The sequence below is a fragment of the Centropristis striata genome, chromosome 10, assembly GCF_030273125.1.
Source record: "Centropristis striata isolate RG_2023a ecotype Rhode Island chromosome 10, C.striata_1.0, whole genome shotgun sequence".
NCBI lineage: Eukaryota > Metazoa > Chordata > Actinopteri > Perciformes > Serranidae > Centropristis > Centropristis striata.
This window is the reverse complement of record NC_081526.1, coordinates 15,666,184-15,688,948: the sequence shown is the minus strand read 5'-3', so window position 1 is coordinate 15,688,948 and position 22,765 is coordinate 15,666,184. Positions and strand designations below refer to the sequence as shown.

At 40.3% G+C, this 22,765-nt stretch overlaps 1 protein-coding gene across 5 annotated transcripts in view; it reads right to left on the bottom strand.

The window, feature by feature from the left end:
- Nucleotides 1-5,040: 5,040 nt before the first annotated feature.
- tbc1d4 (TBC1 domain family, member 4) overlaps nucleotides 5,041-22,765 on the bottom strand; it is a 34,353-nt gene continuing 16,628 nt past the window's right edge. Inside the window, exons 12-23 of one of the 5 annotated variants that reach the window (XM_059342869.1) lie at nucleotides 21,815-22,032; nucleotides 21,186-21,338; nucleotides 18,238-18,395; nucleotides 16,502-16,714; nucleotides 14,908-15,069; nucleotides 14,661-14,819; nucleotides 13,628-13,728; nucleotides 13,392-13,535; nucleotides 10,952-11,111; nucleotides 10,628-10,797; nucleotides 8,536-8,712; nucleotides 5,041-7,796 (exon numbers count right to left, since the gene is read on the bottom strand). In XM_059342869.1, the coding sequence (XP_059198852.1) occupies nucleotides 7,566-7,796; nucleotides 8,536-8,712; nucleotides 10,628-10,797; nucleotides 10,952-11,111; nucleotides 13,392-13,535; nucleotides 13,628-13,728; nucleotides 14,661-14,819; nucleotides 14,908-15,069; nucleotides 16,502-16,714; nucleotides 18,238-18,395; nucleotides 21,186-21,338; nucleotides 21,815-22,032 (2,046 nt within the window). In that variant the 3' untranslated portion in view covers nucleotides 5,041-7,565. Of the gene's footprint in view, nucleotides 7,797-8,535; nucleotides 8,713-10,627; nucleotides 10,798-10,951; nucleotides 11,112-11,272; nucleotides 11,284-11,490; nucleotides 12,226-13,391; nucleotides 13,536-13,627; nucleotides 13,729-14,660; nucleotides 14,820-14,907; nucleotides 15,070-16,501; nucleotides 16,715-18,237; nucleotides 18,396-21,185; nucleotides 21,339-21,814; nucleotides 22,033-22,765 lie in introns of those variants that run through there. The other 4 variants (XM_059342870.1, XM_059342871.1, XM_059342872.1 and 1 more) reach the window with 4 other exon arrangements.

Here is a 22,765-nt window from a genome sequence, read left to right as displayed (position 1 = left end):
CAGCTTGAATCAATTTGGAAATTACCTATTCAAGAAAATCTTGAGTGGCAAGCACACAGCACTCAGCCTTTTACCCACACAATGCTAGTTGCTTTTCTTGTTATCTTGGTGGCAGATAGAGTGGAGGTGAAGATGTGCGAGGGTGTAGTGTCTTGTTAAGGTGGATGGACAGGTGGGAAGGCTGGTGCAAATTAGGTCAGCAAATGTTATAAAAGGGGTGTGGTGCTGTTTGGGAAACAATGTAGGAGGGAGGGAAAGAGAGAGAGAGGGAGAGAGAGAGAGAGAGAGAGAGAGAGAGAGAGAGAGAGAGAGAGAGAGAGATGTGGAACAAGGGAGGGATGGTGGAAGAGTGGAGTGAGGCTGGCACTAATGACGGGTGCGCCCAGGGCCACACAAGTACAGCTGTCTCCCCTCCCAACTTCAGCAATGTCAGATCAGCATAATAAAACCCAGTGTGTTACTGTGTGCTCATAGGAACAGCTGGGTGGCTTGGCGAAAAAGGAAAAGTGAACAAGAGAGAGGAGAATTGTGATTCACCAAATCCTATCATCTCTGCCTTGTAGAGTTCCTTGAATAATGATGCTCAGGGAGACTCTGCTTTAGAAAGGAGCTCGGGTGGCGGACACTTAAACCTCAAGGAGCCTCTGCTTGGACAAATCACTTTGCTTTCATCGAGTTTCCAGAGGCTGACGTCAGGAAGTGTCCAGAGCGCACTGAGTCACACACACACACACGCAGGCTCGGCCCACCACCTCATCTTTGTGTTTGTGCCCTTAGTGGCCCCGTGGAAGGGCTGTGCATACACACATTGCATGATGTCAGAAGAACTTCTCCTGCCTCACCTCACACCCAGAGTCCCTTATCGCTGATATCATACAGCCAGGTCTTGCAGGGCTTAACCCTGAACACACAAACAGATAAAGTCAGCTCAAAGACTGTCTCTACTGGACTTGATCTTTCCATATTATTTGCACTTTTATTGGACAGACCTACATGTAGGAGGAAATCTGCCTGTCTGACTCACTCCTTGTCTGTCTGACCACCCCCTCCTTCCAGCCTGCCAGCACTCTCTTTGTGTCTCTCGCTGTCTCTTTCTCCTCCTCTCTCGCCTGTGTTTGTCTTAATCATTGCTGAGGTGATGTGGGCCAGGCAGAGCCAGTGGATAATGTGATTAGAGGGGTCTCAGGCGCAAAGACTCTGCTCTGATCACCTGGGACTTCAGTCACATTTGTCGGGGATCTCCAGGTGGAAAATGGCCTCAATAAGATCCTCTTGTTACTCACGGTGTTTGAGCCTCACCTCTTTTATGGCCTTGTTTTTAAAAGTGTCAGTTTTTGTGCACCCACTATGCCCCAAGATGTCTGTGAGTACAGTAATGAAGCATAAAGGCCAGAGGGAATAGAGGAGTTTGGGGAGCGCGTCTGTGGCGTTTTAAAGTGCATGAGTGTGTACAAACATATATATTTGTTATCCCCATTTGTGTGTGCATCTGTGGATACCGAGTGTGTTTTCCAGGCCTCCGGAGGCTACACAGATGAATGAAGCATGGGATCAGGTAAGCCGGGCGATACTCCCCAGCATGTGCTGCAGCTGGCCCCGGGGGATTTTGAGTAGTGTGTCTGCCAGACCGCTGGGGGGGTAGGAGAGGAAGAGTGGCTCTCGTCAGGAAAAAGATGAAGAGGGTTTAGACATGACAGGCGTGCCATTAATCAGAAGATTCTCCAGGCAGTGTTCGTGGATCTACCTGCTCTCGGTAGAGGGAACCAAAGGAATGGACTTGACTAGACATGGGAATTGGAGGAGTGTGTGTTTGTGTGTCTTTAGTTCTGTGTTTCTTCCATGGGTTCATTATTGCCAAATTCCCTATTCCTTCTGCCTTTCCTGGCTCTGGCCATTTACCATGAGCCCCTCTGGCAGCTACATCCATGACAGGTACAGGGAGAAAAGGCACTCTGTAGGAAGCAAATCTGTCACCGTGCTAACTAAAACATGTCAGTGTGGTGGTGCTGTGTGTCTGCGTGCATGCCAGTGTGTGTGTGTGCGCGCGCGCGTGTGTGTGTCTACGCAGTGTGGATAGCTGATTGGGATCCAAGGCTGCTGCAGTGAAGAGTTTATTTCAGAGCTTTAGAGAAAGAAGACACATGGAGCTTTGAAAAGGCTGCAGCAGTCGATGTATCCGCAAAGTAGGGGGATAGGGGGGAAAGATGGGGAGAGGAATCAAGGCATAGCTAAACTACGAGACACAGTGGAATGTGTCTGTGAGTGTGTGTTCCTGCTCTCTGGGGAGCCAACTCCTCTCTCTGGACTAGACTGAGCCCACCTGAGTCTCTCCCCCACCCCTCCAGCTGTTTCCCTCTCCCCCTCCAAACCTTCCCCCCAACAGTGTTATCTCCATCCTCCAAATTCAGTAACTCTGCAACAACAAGCCTGGTGCTGCTCAGATGAGCCCATTCACAGTACAGCACTGATGTATTTCTGCTGTTGTGTAATGTTTTTTTCCCCTTCGAACCACATTATTGATCGTACTTGCAGATAACCATGCTCTAAAGTAAAAGTTGAGCTGTTGCATAGATATCCCATGACCTGCTATACTTTTTTACTGACAGCACAGCCCAGTATTTTCTACTGAAACAACTCCAGCTTTTAGTCTGCGCCACAAGAGGAGCAGTATGAATTCCCATATAAGGCAGGAGGACCCTTTCTAACCTTCTCCCTTCTCCCTCCTCCACGCTCCCTCTTCTACCCCTTCACTCCAGCAACCAGCTTACACTGTCAGCTCATTCTTCCCTTTCTGCTAAGGCTGTGGTCTAATGCCCATAAGACACACACACACACACACACACACACACACACACACACACACACACAAATATATATAGGGAGCTGCTTGAGAACAGTGAGTGTCAAGCATTTTTTTCATTATGAGTACTGAAACTTGTCATTTTTTGTTCTCAGTCTGTCACTCAATGTAATACCTGTCTGGACATCTGCATTGCTACATTGTCTTCTGTAAGCTTCACAATACAGTAAATATTATACCAAAGCTTCAGATCAAGCCTCACAGTTCCAATGGGAGGGATGACGAGAGCCCAGAGCAGAGTGGGAGGTAGAGATGGATTCAAAAGATGAAGACAGTGAAGACGGAGAGAGAGAACAAAACACAAACAGAGCTGATAAGACCTTCGGCAGAGGAAGTGTCGTTCTCAGCCAATTCCCAGCAGACTCCCAGTATCCCACTCTTCCCCCTGCTGCAGGATGTGTCCTCGTGTGGGAATACACAAGGAATGTGGCCCCTTTTGTTTAGTGTGCGATAGGCTCCTGGTTGGCGGTCATTTGTGTGTCTTACTGTATGTGTGACGAGCTCCAGGCTTGGCAGAGGCTGATCAGAGCAACACTCAACAGACCTTTCTGGGTAAGACCCTCCTAGGAAAACAATGACTGGTCTTATGGCTGCTATCTTTCAAAGCCACTCCTTGGCTGATGGAGCCTTTGCTGGAGTCTCTGTGTTTCATATTCATAGACAACAGATTAAACAAAGGGCTAAGAAGGCATCAGCACTTCCCAACCTTTTTATCTGATGTGCTGCTGAAGCCGTTAGTTACTCAAGCTACAACTATAAACAATGAATGCATTACTTTTAGCTTAAACACTGTTTATACATTAATGTTAGCCAACTATTTCAACAGCTTCACCACTTATTATTAACTGTTTTAGAAAATTTGCTTTACACTTTTATGCTTTTTGATATTTCACCTGTTTATTCACGACAGTTTGCTAGCTGCAGCCATGTATCAATTAGGCTACTTTTAGGTTTTTTACTATTTATCCAATAAACTGCTTGTAATTTTTCTCTAACTATTTCAACTGTTTATCCAGTACCTTCTACTTTTCCCCCCACTATGTATTAATTAGGTGATAATACGCTTTTCACCACTTTTAACATAAGCTAACTACTTGTTACATTAGCTAGCTATTTCAACCGTTTGTCCACTACTCGCCACTCTTATCCATTAGGCTATTTAGCTTTTTCACCATTGGATGTATTATAATAACTGGATAGCCAAAGATGGCACCTGTTCAGGCCAGTAGGAATCACTCACCTGGTGCTTACAATAATAAAGTTTTTTAGCTTCCAAGTTTACTTCCACTTTATGCAGTTCAGTGAATATGGCATGCTTCTCCCGCTGGCCCCGCCCACAAGGCCTGCCCTGCCTTTAGACTTTGCATTGTGATGACATCATAGATTTTTAAAATTGCTTTTAATCTTGGCTGGAGGAAAGTTTGAAATTTTTTGCAGTTTGAGATTTCAAACATGGCAGGGGGATTTTTTGTTGTTGCAATACCGCGAGTGCCACTTGAAAAACATTGCTGCAAGGTGAATCACCAGCACACTGTCCAGTTTTGTTTTACATCCATGCCATTCCAATAGGCTATTTTTAATTTTAGCGAACTATTTGTCCATTACGCTTTTGCCATCATTTTTAATCATCCAGTATCCAGTACTTTTAGCGTTATTTCAACTGTTTATCTATTACTTTCAGCTATATATGCCAAAAAAAAACAACATTCATTCATAACACAATACTGAAGTACAGGCTGGTAGTCCTTAATATGCATGAATGAGATTTCATTAAATAACTTCATTTTGCTGTATTTCTTTCATCCAAAATCAACCATGTGGGGAATATTCAACTCGATCAGTACATAATGGCTAATTCAGAAATGTACACTCGGTTGCACTTTTTAGATACTTTGTAAAGGAACGGTTTCACAGTTGATTTTTTTCCCACTTGAGACCTGTAGTTCTCTTAGCCCAAGGCGTTAACAAAAGTACAACTCTTGAAAAATGCCTTTAAATAGACTCTCTAAAACTGTACCTACCTTGGCCTTTTTACGCAATAATGCGTCTACACACAGAGACCATTTCAGCTTGAGGCTACGTCCTACACTTGAAGTGCTACCTTTAGAGCAGGAAAGGAACATGATTTCTTTATGAGAGCTTACTGAGCAGGAAAGACATTCAGACATGAGTAGACAGAAAACAAGGCAAGGTGAAGTTTATTGAAGAATTCATGACAGTGTCTTTGTTTCTGTGTAGCCCTCATGTTGACAGAAAAACAATCCGTCTATTGTTGTCTTCCTTACAACACAGTGATGCAAGCACTATTTAGTAGTCAGAACTTGGAGCACCTGATGTAAAATAGTAAAGAGCCTTTCCTGACCACAATGATGTGCTTAACATTAGATATTGACAGAATGGTCTCATATCTCCAATTAATAGAGAATAAAGGCCATTATTTATTTTTGGCACAAAGGAATAAGATGAGAATGATGAGTAAACAAGTCTGCCAATGGTCTTATTTTCTTAAGTGTCAAGTTTTTACCGCCAGTATTTGGTTTCTTTTCAAGCTTTTGTCTAAACCTAAAGAAAGCTGAAAAGGTATAGTGACAAAAAAACAAACATATAATACATCACAGCATTTTGGATCAAAATTAATTTCTCATTCATTCATTTTCGAAAAGCAACCGCATCTTCAATTATCAATTTTTTTATGATGCACAAATACTGTATGAGCAAAAAAAACAAAAAGAGACAGGAAAGCTCTGTAGGACTGTATCCTACGTATCCTTTGACAGATTTCAGAATGAGTTGGTGATATGTTTCGCTCTCTGAACTGTTGGAGAACCCCTGCCGTTCAGAGGTGAATATTTCTCTATTATTTATGAGAAGTTTGGTGCAATGCTTTACAGCGTCACCTCAATTTTCACAAGAACATTTCACCATGACAGAGAACGTCAGGACGGATTTATCAACCTATCGAACTTTATGTGTAAAGCTGCATCTCCTGGAACTTAGCAGAAGCAAGCAAGTGCTTTGGGTTTATGCAAAAAAAAAAAAAAACACATTGCATTGTATGCCAAAGGATATGTCTGCTTGGACTAAAGTTTGAGATAAAACTTTACACTGAAACAGACAAAAAAATGTGTCACCTCAACATGTAACCAAGGACAGGAAGACTTATAGACACTGTGAGTAAGTACTTTTCTTGTGATAGACATCACCTTGGTTTTAATGTAAGGGTGTTTTATGAAAGCGGTGTCGAGCCCAGGATTGTTTTGCTTTCAATCACAACTGGCGATGGTGAGTCAGACACGGAGGTGGAATAAAACAAAACAGAGGAGAGAGCCAGGGACACTCTTTGAACTCATTTGAACTGTCTGCCCGTGCAGTCAGACAGTTCACTGCACAGCTTATTTGTATGCAAGTGTGTACATATGCTGTGTACATTGCCCAGTATGAGGAAAGACTTGTCCCCACTCAAAAGGAAACTGCACAGCCTCTCTACTTACAGAAACACTTCACTGCGTACATAAAATTGGCCTTGTGACCAAAAGAAATGCAACTGCAGATATTTGTTGTCTTGAAATCTTAGCACTTACTGCTTGTAGCTCCCAGTTTCAGGAACTATGAGAAGAAGCAGGCTGTTGCTAGCTTTGTCAAACCTCAGCGTGACAAAAACAAAAATGTCACACCGACTCGCACAGAAGCTGTACATTCAGATCACTCCTCAATCTTAAGTCTGTTTTTCAGGGCCTCTTTGGGTGCGTGAACTCTGCCTCGGTGTCTGAACGTGGTGCTAAAACGAGGCGACACCGCGGTCAGTCACACAGGAAACTGAGAAGGCAGACGACCTCACATCCTGCCTGAGCTTTGGAAGAAACACTTCCTCCTTTAAAGTAGCAAGTGCACGTACTAAAACATCTCTCACGTGAAGGCAGTGGTGCAGTGCTTAGGGATGAGTTACCATATATGTCTGCTGAAATTTAAAGCCTAATATGGCAGAGTTGCCCTCAGATGTCTTTGAAAACAGAATGTTATCACTGTGATCTTTGGAGGGAAAGTACATTCACAAAGTGAATACAAATTAATGACAAAGCAATGTGATAAGTCTGAGGCAGAGCTTCCGTTACTGACACACGCGCAAAAAAAACACAATAGGGCATCAACCTCAAGATCATACACACTGGTAATGGCTATAAGTTGAACCTGAGGTCCAAATGATTGTCTGCCAACAGGCAACTTCCATTCACTGCTTCCGTGGTGCTACGTAGACTGGTAGTAAAAACATCAAGGCAGTGATCAAAAAGGATTTGCAAAGGCAGACACATTTCTCACTTATGTCAATTAGAAAATTCCCCTGTGATTACCAAAAAGATCTAAATAAGGAAGGATGTTGTGCATCTAGATCTCACCTTCAAACTGGCAGTGAAACAGATGAGACAGAACAGCAGCTTTGATGCACTGATGGAACAGTCTGTTTGCTAATATAACTGAAACCATCCTCCCACTGCTTTATCATATGCTGACAAATAACCACGTAGATATTTTCCCATACTGTCTGAACATCTCCAGACAACACACATTTACAAAACGACTGCTTCTCCTATGCAGCAGCACAACAATAGCCATGGAGCTCAGCAGCCTTCCACTAAAGCAGTCTCCATTTGTTCACTTCAGTCTCTGCCTGTGTGTCTGCCCAGAGCAGCCAGCCCCCTGGTTGCCATCAGGGCTTCTTGGCTGCAGTTTTGGCTTTCCCGTTGGGTCCTGTTTTGATCTGGGTCATCTCCACATCTGTCAGGGCGTCAGGGGGAAGGCATGAGCGCATGCGTTCAATGGTCTTCTGGTAAGCTGCCCTCTCCTGCTCCAGAGAGCGAATCATGTGCTTCATTTTGCTCTCCCGAGAAAGGAAGTTCTCTACGCTCGTCTCCAGTGTCTGAATTTTCTGCCGTGCAGCCTGGAGGACACAGACATTGTCCCAAAGTAAATACAGGGCACACAGCAAAGACACACACTCGAACAGAGGATAAACAGAAAGCAAAGAAGCTACAAAAACTCCACAAGAAGTCGCCACAAGTATGACTTTGCACCAAAATCTCAACAAAAGCGCCATCAAATATGATAGTAATTCATACAGAATCCAGGCTTTATGTAATTCACTTGTTTAATGTTGAGGTAACAGTTATCCAACACCATAAGTCTCTTAAGAGTCCTCTATTTGTTCTTTGTTGCATCAGATATGAGAGTAGCTCAGTACCTTTTTGACCCTTGTTAATACGAGGACCATCAGGTGTGACTTTACCAGCAGAGCTGCTGCACAGATTCAAAACTACTTATCAAAATGTTAAGAGCATTTGGAGAAAATACAGTGTTATATCCCTTTGTCTTGCCATCGTTTTCACTGAGTTTTTAACTTGTGTTTTAGTGCCATCTATGGGCAGGCTGAGGCACTATCAGTGTGGATCTCTAAACAGATATGTGAGCTGTTAATCAGTCCATCAAAAGAAGGAGTTTTAACCTGATAAATGACTTAAATACCTACCACAATAACAAATAAATTCCATCAATGATCAAACATTACAATAATTGATATCCTTTTAAATTATATATCTAATATTTGCATTTGTGTCCCCAAAATTATTCCCATGGCATGGATGAAAAAGATAACAGAGGAGAGTGATTCTTCTCTTCTTTACCTGAAGTTTTTCCAGCAGGTCCATGTTCTGTTTCTTCAACTGCACATTCGTCTTTTCTAGCTTGTCAAGCCGGTCGGAGTCGTCAGGCAGCGGCCCTGAATCCAACAGCTCGTCCTGCAGGACATGGTACTCCACCTCGTACGCATGCAGCTGCTTGGAAATGTCCATCTCCATCACCTGGCAAACAACAGTTTAAACAGTGAGACAGATGCCAACAACAAGTCATTGTGGTATAAAAACTTCAAGGTTCAGCAGAATTAGTCTGTAAAGAGAGATTGAAGAATAAGTCAGTGATTTAAAAAAGATTTACATCTTCAGGAGGAACAAATGGGATTGGGAAACAATACAGCCAACCTTATCCTGGACTGTTTATTTGCTGGATAATACTTGCACACAGTCAGATCCTCAAAAAGTAGCAACTTAATGTCTACTTTTTCAAAAAGGTTTTGTTGTAATAACTCATTCAAAATCTGTTTTTTAAGACCGTCACTGAAGACATACTGTAACAGAGAATTGTTAGGTGTTATCTTAACTGCACACAACAAAAGCAATTATTCTAAGTGCTATAAATACACGACATAACATTGCTATTGGTAAAGTTTCTTTGCAGTGAATCTGAAAATAAAAATGTCACTTTTTAAAATGTATTTGATTGTTTTTTCCCCTTTCCTTCCCTGACGTATCTAATCCTTTATTACCTTTATTATCCTTTATAATCTACCAAAGATGTTGTGTTTTGTTTTTGTTTTATGTGTTTTTTCAGCAGGATTTTGGAAAAACTATAGTCCAGATTTCTACGAAACCTGTTTGAAAGGTGTAGCATGGGTCGAAGAAGAGCATTAAATGCTAAATCAAAAAATCAGAGTAACGGGGTGGATATAGAAAATTTTTCAATTTTTCACATTGCGGGACAGGGCATGGTTTTGGTGGATGTCTCAGAGTAACTTTCTAGTTTAAACATGTAGTTGTATTGAGACCAGGTCTGCATTATGGTATGCATGAATGCTGGATCTTTAAGGTGAGACCCTACAGGCAAAAACATCACTTTTTCATGCACTGGTGCACTGAGAGTTTGTTTTTTTTTTGCTTCCATAACATATTTTCTTTCCACTAGTCTGAAGAAGACATGTGATGGGAGCAAAGATAACCCAAAATCTTTACACACTATTTGAATCTGCAGATTTCTCCTAAATTCACCAAAAGTTAGCATTAGATAATGCCTCATTTAGGTATTTAAACATCACATTTCCAGAAACTTGTAATACAAAAAAAACCTGACTCAATTTAAATATAAGTGTCAAAATGATATCAAGTAGTTTGCAATACATATTTTTAAAGGTTGTTTTCTCAAACTTTTAGCCAGGAATCTTCACTTCAGTGGCACTTTGATGTACCAAACTTTCCTGTTTCATCCCTATCTATATTCTGAAGATCTGTTCATATATCTTTCATAGCCTGATTTATAGAACATTTTATTTATGGCAAAATTGATTTTTATGATGGTTGACAGTATTTTCTGATTTATGGAGGAGTGATATATCGAGGCATCCAAAATTCCCCAAAACAAGAATATTGAACCTGGTTTTATCCAATGATCAGATCTCTTCTCTGGATAATCTATTCTTATAGCACATATTTAATAAAATAATGTCTCAATTGCATATTAAAACATAACATTCAGGAAACTTACAAAACAAAAATAACTGACTCGATTTAAATAATTAACAGTAGAAGTTTCATGTTGTTATGTACAAGTAGTCAGTTTGTATAATTTACAATAAGTAGCTACTAATGCACAAATATTACGTCAGACTGTTACTTCGATTATTTTCTACACTGCACTTTAAATGTTTACCAGGACTGTGTCCTTCCTTACCCTTTTTCTTTTATGTTTACGTTTCATGTGTCTTTATGTGCCTTATTTATCTCGTTTTAGCTTCTTTTTAAAATATATTTCTGTGCACTGATTTCATTGTATTCTGTGACAATAAAGGCTATTCTATTCTATTCTAAGTTGAAATAATTTTGCTTATTTATCCTGAAACATGCGACTGTTATTCATACAGTACTATTTCAACTTCCCACTCTGTACCTTTGAAATGGTCTGCTCCATCTGTGTCAGAGTGAGAGCAGGAAGTGTAGTTTTCAGATAGTCCACAATGCTCTCAAAGCTGTCACACTCCACTATCTCCCCCTCATGGCTGCTCAGCAGACAGAGAGCCACTTTAAAGATCACCTCAGTCCCTTGGACAAACACAAAATCTGCAGGGAAACAAACAGACAGCAATAAAAACACACGTTTACCACACTTTTCTTTTAACTGTTAACTATTACAAGGCTATTTAAAAGTCATCCTCTTTTAAAAATAGCATTGTTCTGGCGAGCAAACACAGAAGCCATTAGTCTAAAAATATACCAAAGATGCGGGACACAAAGTTGAGGGGGAACTGTGAGGCGAAGAGAGTGAGGAACCAGGGCGCTGCGTAGAGGCTCGGGCAGATCTCGTGCTCCTCCAAGTGATTGTACAACTCGCGGTGGTAGTCGTGCAGCAGTCTGGAGAGCTGGTACATCTGAACCTGGGACAACAAGAGACAGCGTGCACGGGCATAAACAGACACATCAAAAAGATAATAAACACACAGGACATTACATGCTGTGCCAGAACAAACTGGTATATCAGGATCTGCTGGTAACACACAGCAATCTGAGAATTATTAGCTGGCAAATGAACATTTACCCGAGCGGTGTTGTTTTACAGACTTGCTCAGACATGTATCAAGGCCAATCATTTGATGAGCTCTGCTAACTCTCCAACAATGTGTTACAGTGATCCTGTCAAGTGTTGCAGTGAAATGCACAGCACACAGAAAAGAGAAGCAGAAGTTAGCTCAGGCTAAAATTAGACTGTTATCACTATTACAGTTTCCTGACCGTTACAAAGAAGACAAGTCGTACCTTTACCTCCTCGTCCTGAACCACTGCACAGAGAAAACGACACACATTCCTCTTTGCTTTGCAACCTTTGGATTAGTCTTAAAGAGCAGAACTAAGAGAACCAAGAGGACTTTGCTAAATGGTTACCTGCCGTAGATTAAACATTACCACGACGGTGTCTGCTGATGCTTACAGCCCGGTGAGGTCAGCTGATGTTTAACAGAAGCTAACAGAGCAGGCATGCAGGTGTGGTTTGAATAAGAGGTGGAGACATTTGACTAATGTTTGCTGTTGCTAACACTAACCCACACAAGGCCTTTGAGAGCCGGCAGATGAAAACTAAAACATGAATGTTTAAGTGCAGTGAGCTTGTTGTTGTCACCCACTCTGTATAATAAGTAAGAAAAGTACTCTATGTTTTTATAACATTTAAATTTAAAGCCACTATGTGTAGATTTGTATGTGGTTATTTTTCTATATTTTCATTTAAATACTACAGGACAAAAGTTTGGAAGCAAGATCAAATTTGGACAAAAAAAGTAACTAATCTTAAGAAACTAAGTAACTAAATAAACGTGATTATAATACAAAGAGTCACTTATTAGAACACATTTTTACTACAATTATCAGCTCTTTGGGTTTTTATTGTTTAGACTTTGTGTATCCTTCTTTCCTTAATGTATACATCTGTATTCTTGTTTCTTTACTCAGCTGATTTCTGTTTGTCAGAGATATGAACACAGTTGCGTTTTATTGGGGTTTTTGTATCCAAACTCTAAAAAGCCAAATAGCTAAAGTGAATAATGCAAGCTGTGATTAGTTTTTTTACTTTTGCACTGAAGTTGTGACTCTTCCAAATCTTCTTAACCCTAAAACTAAGCCCTTTTTTTCTTTTGTTAACATTTATTCAGCAACGGTCTGGTAACATCAATGTATACCTAAAGGTAAATTGAGGGAAAAGGTTCAATTCAATAAACGTAAAATATGATCATGCAGTAAACACATCCAAAAATCCAAAGAACCCATAGTGGTTTTTAAGAAAGCCAATGTGAACAGAAAATTGAAGTTGCTTCCAAACTTTTGGCCTGTAGTGTACATTATACAAACTAAAATGGTTAAAGTATGCTGCTAACTTATTATCAACAGAGAAATTAAGACAACCTTGTAAGAACTTAATGCTCTATTGGCGGAGATTGATGTCTTTTCTGCTACTACCGGTGGGGGACACCAAAAGAAATCTTAGCTTTAATGTTCAGAGTAAGTTCAAGAAAACACCACCTTATTTATTAGCAAGGTAAAAGTTGTACTTTGGCCTTTTGACAAAATGTTAAAAATTCTGTGGCTAAAATAGTACCACAAAGCTTAATTCGACTGCCAATCTTGCTGAAGAATTGTTGTAGAGGTTATGAAACAAAGGATTTTTCCATTCAGGCATTATGTCTGATTTTACATTAATTTGCTTGGTTTCTAACAATAAAATCATGAAATACATAGTTTTTTGGCATAAATGTCAGGTTATTAGTAATAATGATGATAAAAATGTGAAAATAACTAATGTGCTATTAATCACTCTACTTTACATTACTACTTTTACAGTTGGACATTTTTAATTTATGAATGGTTCTTTGTCAAAATCAGCAGATAGAAACAGGCCCTAAAGTTTTATTAACAGCCACAAAAAGCAAATAGGCTAAGAAACAGACATATGTTATGTTCTGTTGGTCTACTCCATCAGTACACACATACACATACAGTGCTGTCCATTCTGAAATAAAAGCTAGCTGAAGTCTTTTTTCTAATTTTCTAAAGATACATAAAGCTAAAAAAGAGGAGGTTCAAAGATTTGACCAGATTCAGCTTTGTAAATCCTTAACCATGTGACCACATGTTCTAGTGCTCCATCCACTCATTCATGTCCTGACCTGCAGAGAGACCATGTCAGGTCTGAACTGCTGCCGGATGCCGAGGTCGTACATGAAGAATTTGAGCATGTCGAAAGCCTGTTCTTCACTCATGTGCAGCAGCAGCACTCCAGCTACAAAGCTGATACCCTGGCAGTAGCCAACCTGTGTAATGACAAAAAAAGAGCACAAAATAAGTACTACCAATGTCATAAAATTCATGCACTGTGGGGGAAAGAAAGGATTACAGGATGTACCTCTGTATCCAGCAGAGAATAAGCTTTCAGCAGGTTGTAGAGGGAAAGCTGCCCTGCACCCAGCTGGGCTGAGAAGTACTGGTGGGTGGGGAAGGTCCGGCCTGAGCAGGGAGACAGAGATAATCATGTAAAAATGTAGAAAATGTGCATAGCTTCCAATGTGATATGAAGCATTAGTCAGAATTTGTCTAATTTATTTTTTTTGCCCATGAATAGGACTCCATCGATCTGTATTACTATATCGATTCAATGATCAACAATCCAATATCATCAATGCCGAGCGAAAAAACAATACATCATCACCTTTAAAAAGGAACAAAAAAATTCCAATGGCAAGTCTGCATCACCATTTCCATCCAAGCACACGTCCTTCCTTAACATTCAAATCGTGTTAGTGACTAAACCAGTACCAGGCAGATAGTGGCAAGCAGCCAAGAAAAGAAGAAAAGAAGGAAATTTAATCTCCCCTCTCTTAAAAGAATGGATTGTTTTCCATCTAAATGTCTGGAAGAGTTCAGTAAAAATTGGCAAATCATATTGTAGTCACTTTGAGTTGATATAATTTAAACTCATTTCATATTGTTGAGTCATATCGTTTAATATCAAGCACAAGCACAAGAAATCGTATCATGGCAAACCTTGTAATATCGAGAAAAAAAAAGAAAAGAAATATATATATGTATAAATCACCATGACAAAGGGTGACTACTTTGAAGAATCTAAAATATAAAACATATTCTGGTTTGTTTAACACTTTTTTGTTTACTACATAATTCAATATGTGTTCCATTGCAGTTCTTTATGTCTTAATATTAATCTACAATGTAGAAAATAAAAAAAAGAATAAAGAAAAACACTGAATGAGAAGGTGTGTCTAAACTTTTGACTGATTACTGTATATGTGAAAAACTGGAAAATGGTAAATCATTGGAATTATTTGTGTACATTATGTAACAGTATAGCAGTCAAAATCCATGACATTTCTTTCTTCTCTGTGACTGAGGGGACCCATTTTAAAAAAACATGTGCACACCTAGATCCACCAGAATAGAGTGCTGCTGTGCAGTGAGCTGCTTGAGCAGGTCGTGGTAGGGCGTGTCCGGGGCCTGCTGACGCTGGGGCAGCCTGTGACGCAGCCGCTGCTGATGGGAAAGGAGCAGCCAGACCTCCCCACGCCTGCTCTTGGGAACACCTGCACACAGAAATGCTTAATGTTTCTAGATGCACAAATACACCAGCATGTCTTCACAACCACTTTGTTACACACACTGATCTCTCACCTTGGCAGAGTGCGCGGTACATCTCCTCCTTGTCTTGTGGGACTGTCGTTCTGCCCGGGGCCGTCAGTTTTCTCTCCCACAACGCCTGCGCATCTTTGGAGCACTGGCCCACTTCCTGGTAGTTCAGCTTCATCTTACGGATGTGCAGCTCGTCCCTGCTCGCTGCAACACAATCACCAGGATAAAAAGAGACAAAAGAACATATTCAGCAACATTTTTGTCACTTAAATTTCTCTTGTCGCACCAGAAATTCAACACCGAAGATCAACAAAAGAGGGCTGGACTTAAAATAAAAAAGGCCCTTCTGATTTTACAAAACAGGATATTTCTGATTAAAAGACACCCGATTTGAGAGCAAGTGCGAATATAGTGCCTCGCACCTTTATCACTAGTTATCATGGAAAGACCACTTTAACAGAAGCCACAATACCCACAATAACACCAAAGATCCATTCTTATTATGCTGGAGGCACGGAGGAGCTACATCAACAGGTACAACAGACAAAAGAAACAAAAGCACCATAAAAGTATGATCGTCCCTGAACATGCAAACAAAAGAAGCTGCACTGAATGAACATAATAACCAACACCCGAAATCATGCAAAACATCTATCTGCCCTGATCCAAAGGGCTGCTTTTATATCGCTTACCTTCTATTGAAAACAGTTATTCACTGTTAGGTCCTCAGACCAGCATTGGTGTCATAGTAACAAACAAAAGGAAAGAGATGTGTTGGTATAAAATAATATGATATAATAGCTACAGATTCAGATGCATCCCAAAGGCAACAAAATAAATAAATATACTGTTTTGGTGTTCAATATTTGAGGTAGGTGTGCATAAAATCTGCACACTTTAAAGTTTTAGACATTTACAAGGTGGAGTTGCTTCGTGCCACTTTATTATAAAGATGCATTTCTGATAACGAAGTAGCTAATTAAGTGTCCCAAATGGGCTCTACTTCCTCTCCTCCACTCCATTCCTTCTCCTGCTTGGTAGCTTCCTGTTTAGAGACAAGCGGCTGTTGGGGGGAGGAGAGAAAAAAGGAGTGCTAAAATAAACTCTGGGATACACTCTAAATAAACTACGCCATTAGAGGGCGATATTTCCAAATGCTTTATCCTGTTATTTTAACTATAACTTGTTTTTTTTCCTCATACATGCTCTGAGTGTTTGTTTGAGTGTGTTTGCATATCTGCCTGTCCTCATCAGTGGGTTTATATGCAACACCTCAACATTTAGATCTAAATATAGCTGTGCTCCAGAATCTCAAACCCAGGTGGCAACATTTGACCTTCTGTCCCTGTAAACAGTCATAAATCTACCGTTTGGAAGGTGGGGTGAGAAAAAGGTGAGGAAAAGGGAAGTAGACGTTACTGCTGTAACAGATATCTTCACAACCTGAACAATAAGACCCAGTGTGAGCTGAGTTCAACATGAACAGCCCCATGACGAATTATAAATACATCCAGTGTCTGCAGAGAAAGAAATACACCTAACATACTGGAATACTGAATGGAAACATCATATCTGTTGTCATGTGACCAGGAGGGGGATTTGTGCACACACTTTATGTGCAATAACTGCAACTCACCCTCCAGTCTCTGGTTCTCCTTTTCCATGCGCAGCAGCAGGATCTGCTGGTGGATGGCGGTCTTCCAGAGGGCCCTGTAGTCAGCCCCCGTCCTCTTGGGCCTCTCCCCAGTCAGGGGGTCACCTGCCTGTGGCAGCAGACGCCTCAGAGGGTCGAGACTTGAGTCAAAGCCACGAGGAGAGAGAGGCAGCAGCTCCCTGCCATCAGAGTAGTCTGAAGCACAACATACAAACACATCAACAGAAAGTACATGGAGAAAATATATTTTTTGAGTCACATTGGGCCTCATGCAGGAAGCGATTTACAAAAAGTTTCCTTTTATTTTTGTTTATATCTATTATTGGTGCTTGTTGAACCTGATAATGTAATAAATTCCCGATAATGTAATAACCCCGATAATGTAATAAAAATCTGCACTTGAGTCCATTGAAAATGTAATAAAACCTGATAATATAATAACTTCCCGATAATGTAATAAAGTGCATTTCCCAATAATTTAACACACTTTTTTACCAATAATGTAATAAAGTATAAAGTGCAGATTTTTATTACATTATCGGGGTTATTACATTTTCGGGAATTTATTACATTATCAGGTTCTACAGTGCTTATTTTGTTAGCACCCATGGATCTCTGGGATTTACCAGTTTCCTCCTGTTTTTGTTCTTTTATAAAGGTATGAGAAAATGTGCTTCACATTGAATGGACATAAAAATGAACATATATTAAAACACATCAAAAGGATGCAATTCATAAAATGTATGTAAAAATATAGATAATAAAAGAGTAACTTAATAATCGAGTCTTACGGATGAATTAGTCAGCCAATATTGTCTGATCAAATGTACCCTTTTTTTACAAAGCATAATGCAGAAAAAGATGCTGGCTGTGATTTAGAAGTAGTGATGGCCATTTATTTTTTATTATTATTATTATTATTATTTTATACATTTAAATGTATATTCATAGATTGTTTTTTATTGATTTTCCTTTAACCCCATTTCTGATGCTCTGGAAAATAACAAGTTTACTTTGTTTGAGTCCATTCAACAGTTTGTGGATTGCACTACTTCTGAAGTTGTTCTTCTTACAGCCTTTTTTGGTGGCATCTCTCCAAATCTTGTTCTTGTGCCAGAGTATTTGGACATGGCCCAACACCTGCCTGTACATAGTGTTTAAGGGGCGTTGCCTTTGTTCAGCACACCAGGGTACGAGCAAATTTCCTTGGTTAAGAAGGTTTGGTGCACCTGGATTGACTTCTCTTATTTTACATCATATAAAAGAAATATAAGAGAATGTTGCTGCCTGAAGTGTAATATTTTATATGAAAAATGAATCCAGTAAACATGGTAAACATCCCAAATCTGGGATTTTTGCTGCTGCATATGTTATTAATGCACTGGATCTGGAAATAATCTTCAAGTTATGTTTTCAACCTCCCTTGGGTAAAATTAGAAAGACTATGCTATGCAGCAAGACCACTTTCACAAACTCCGTTATCAGTGTTGATCTGACAAGGATGAAGTGGGAAAATTCCTCTTTCAACCCCTACTGCTTTCTCCATATATGCATGCGGTTTACAAGTCAGAAGTCTCAGAATAGCAATTGCCCACAAGAATCAAATGTCCTCCTTTCCTTGTTCTCATTTTCTATGCACTTGTGGATTATTCAGAGCGTATTCATTGTGCATCATGTTGTGCCTTGCCTGAACCATGTGAGAGATTGTGTTACCAGACCTGGCTGCTGCATGGATGCAGGCGGCTTGTTCATGGGCGAAGCAACCCTCAGGAAGATCTTCTGTCTCCAGGAGACCCTGCGTGGGGTCGGAGGGAGACCTCCACTCAGTGAGTCAGTGCTGCAGCCAGACAGGGTCCTCTTCCTGCCTTCCCCATTGCTATGAGAGAAGACGGCACCGTCACCACAGACACCCGATAAATGAGTCAGGTATCATCTTGCACAAACACTCTCTCAGCGGCTTTTACAAATGCAGGCACACACACACACATACATCAGATAACCTCGACTTAGAAGCAACAGAGGAAACCTTATAGCTTCTCATCAACAAGCTCTCTGGGCAGATGAGAAAAGGTCAAGATAATCCTGAAACATACTGTTGTGAAAAACATGCACCAGGCACTGACTGCTTCCCAGTGTGCATGTTATTATGGCAGAAAGGGTTGTTATGTAAAATGACAAAAGACATCAGCCACACAAACAGCCACAGCTGAGGCGCATGCTCGCTTGTTCGTTTTCTGGAAAATAAGTTGCTTTTGTTAGTGGAGAAGGAAATGTGGTTACTGAGCTGCTGGAAGCAGTGAAAAACTCATGTCATGTCGCCTTTGTTTCACTTTATCAGAGACAAAATATCCAGACCTTGAAATCCACACCTGCCAACACAACAAGGAAGACAATGTAGCGAATTTGGCACAGGCTGAACCAATTCCACAAGTCTCATTATAATGTGGTGACTGCAATAAAAATAAAAGTGCCTAGTCATATGGAAGATTTAATATATGAACATGAAATAAGCAAAAAAAAAAGGTGGGTGAAATGGAGAGGAAAGCACAAAATAGCTTCTCCAAGTTGAAAAATGATCTCAATATTTCACTTTTATTTGCATTCATAACAATGCATAATGCTATGGAAGCCCATTTCTGTCAGTAAAAAAGGGGGAAAATCAGATGAAAAATTTGCCTTGGTCATTATAATGAAACTTTAGAAAACTATAAATAATAACTTAGTATTGCAAAATAATGATTTGAGGGTTTGTTTTTTTGTCAGTAATGTCAAAAAAAATAAGAAACTTCCTGAAAATAATGAGTTAGTATCTTAAAATAATCAGAAACTTTCTCCAATGATGTACTTATACCGCAATAATATGGAGCTATTTTCAAAATAATGACCTCATAATCATTTTTAAGACAATAGTAAACATAATAATATATACATACCAAAGCTGTTGAATGCTACAATTAAATCTCAAGAACTGATTAGATTTCATGAATGACTATTTCAAATCACATTTTACCTCCATTAAAGAATCAAGCTTTATATTTTACTCGTCACTTGATCGCTACAGCAGATATTAAGCTTGGTCAGCACACAAACAGCCGTCTGATCATGTGGACGGTGAAAAACAGGAAGAGACCTTTATCGGGAGAAATGTCACAGAGACCATGACTTGACTATCATGGCTGTTCTGCACATCACATCACATCATATTATGTTAAACAGGCCAGTATAAGGAAGTAACATAACAGTCAGACACCAGGGTTTAGTTATCTCACAGTGGAACAGATAAAGCAAACTTGGTTGTCAACATGTTGTATTATATTCAGATTTAAATGCCCGCCAGGTCGGCGCTTTTCAACAAGTTGTCTTCTAAACAAGGTCTTATTCATCATCAGAGGCAACATGCTCCTTTTGCTAAGTTTTCAACAAAAGTGCTCAGAAGACTGGACTGCTGTCAAGGGACAAACATCCTGTAGAAATGCCATTTTACAATGGTCTGCTCTGCTGAATCTCATCCATAATGGAAATGTTAACCTTTACATTCTGTCATCCAGACACCCTGTCTAGGTATCGCAGCGAGAGAGGAGACTAATGCACACAGCAGTATGTCTAGTTTCCCTGAACATCCTATATTAGCTGATTGATTAGTGCAGCTGAGCATAAAGAGCATAAACACATCACTGAAGTATGTCAGCCTGATGCAAAGAGTTCCTGAGGCATCATTGATAGCACTGGCCAGGAAAGGCAAATTGGCAAGTGTGGTTAATAAAGGCTAGAATACAGCCAGGTTAAAGGGACATTTCTCCCCAAAATATAAAATACATATTTTCCTCTTAATTGAAGTTCTATTTATTAATAAAGATTGTTTGGTGTGAGTTGCCGAGTGTTGGAGATATTGGCCTTAGAGATGTCTGATTTCTCTCCAATAAAATGGAAATAGATGGTGTGATGCTTGTGGTACTCAAATTCAAAAATTCAAAATGTATCTTTCCAGAAATCATGATCTAGTTAGTCAAAATACAACTATGGTGGAAGAAAATAGTTTCTTACATGAAACTGCTCACAGTTAGTTCTGTGATTTATTATTTATTTTATTGGAAAAAGACATTTCTGTTAACCTTTTTAAGTATATTTTTGGTGCTTTGAACTGCCATCTTGTCCCATAACATTCAAGAGAAGGCAGACACCTCTACAGACAATATCTCCATCACGAGCCAACTAATACTAAAACAATCTAGATAAATAAAAAGCACCAAAGGTACAACACATATATTTAATTTTGGGATGAACGTCCATTTAAATACAGTTTTGAAATGCAAAAAAAAAGCTTCAAATTCACATGCAAATACAACAAGAAAGGGGTGAATCAGCATCCCCTTCTACTTCTGGGAGAACAAGAAGAGAGCGGTCCAGCTGCAGAGATGATGGCGGAAGAAAACAGCTGGAAATTATTTTTACCAGTAAAAAAGGTTTATGTAGATAGACAGGAAAAAGTTACGAAGATACAGGAACATAAAAGCTGGGTGTTAAAAGGTTTGGACAGCCAACACGTATGAGGCTACTGCCATCCCAGCAAAAACGGGTTGGTCCCTCCCACCCATTTCATCCCCTCTGTCCCTGGCCGGTGCGTTGGGTTTAAGTATGGGGGGTTTGTCTGAACAGCCCCTCTCACCTCTTGAGGCTCCCACTGTCAGCCAGGGAGCTCAGGGAGCCCAGAGAGCCCTGGTAAATGCTTTTCAGGAAAGTGGGGGCGGAGAAGGAGGAGGGGAGGCTGAAGCTGGACTCGCTCTCCGAAACGCTGCGCGTTCTGGAGACAGCCACGGGACTGGGCGAGCCAAACGTGAAATGCCCGCAAGTAAAAAGTAACAAAAACAAACACGTTACACAAAAGAAAAGAGCTTCTAGTTAGAGCATAGAAAAACACTGAGGAATACATGAGGGATAAAAAACAGTGACAGGAAACTTGTGATGCTATTGTTCAAGGATAGTGGAGCAGGAGCTGGAGAGATTTAGGACTGATCAAAGCGCTGCAAATAGATTACATTGTGTGTACATCAAAGGTTAACTAATATTTAGTTAGTGTTAAACTGATTTAAAAAGTAGCAACAGGTGCTGATTTGCTTAGGAAAGCTCTCATTAGCAATAACCAAAAGCTCATTCTATAGAAACATTTTAGAATTATTCACTCTGCACAAAACATCCACTCCTGCAACATTACTAAAGAGATGCATATTCTGCAATAATCACTCCGTTCTCCGACATACTAGAAAAGCAATGACCGATAGGTGAAGTGTAGGTTACCTGCTCTGCAGCAGCTCCGGGTTAACAGACTGCTGTCTGCGCAGTGGAGGTTGTTTATTCTGGCTGGCTGGCTGTCCCTCGAAAGAGATGCGTTTCTTCACAGGTGGATGGCTGAAGGTGTGCGCACGCCGACGGAACTGCATGCCGGCTTCCGGGTCATCGTCTGGGAAAGCGGGAGGGGAACCTGGAGGGGAGTGACCGGGAGATTCTTCATCCTGCTGGGGTAGGAGAGAAATATATAAGTACAAATTCTTTATTATTCTTCATTTATGAGATGTTGGATGTAGACTTTTGAGCATGGTTTGGAGGGTGAACCAGTGAGATAAAAGTGGATATTAACAAATTCCTCTAAAATATTCTATGCAGCCACACAGCTCGATTATCACGGTATAAGAAAAAAAAAAGCAAAGGGTAATAAGAACGCTAAAAGTCAAACCACACAGGTAGTTAATCTATTCCAGAGTTTCAATGACAAATGAAACACCAAGTTACAGGTCTGCACTCACCTAGCCAATGTAACCCCACAGCAAGACTGACACGAGGTTTAACTTTCCACTCAACACCCTTGTACTCAGTGTTGCCTCATCTCATGCCCTGGCAATACAACTCCCACATCTATTGTATTCTAATGGACAATGTCCTGTGACTCACGGCATCACACACTATTGGTGGGGAGGACCTCAGTGCCTCAGCTTCACATGAAAATCCTCCAATCTCCTCCTTTTTAAGCTTTTACAGACCTCCCTCTAAGAGATCGGACATAACAGGAGACATAGCAATGTCTGTGCAGATTTTTTTTGCTACGGTTAAAAACATTAATAGAGCTTCTGTCACTTTTTCTTTAGTCTTTGCACTGATAATCACACTGCAGGTTGGAAAAGGTATAAATCATGCTAGATATCACTGTCGGGTGAATGGCTTAGATTTTTTTACAGAAACACTGATAAGATA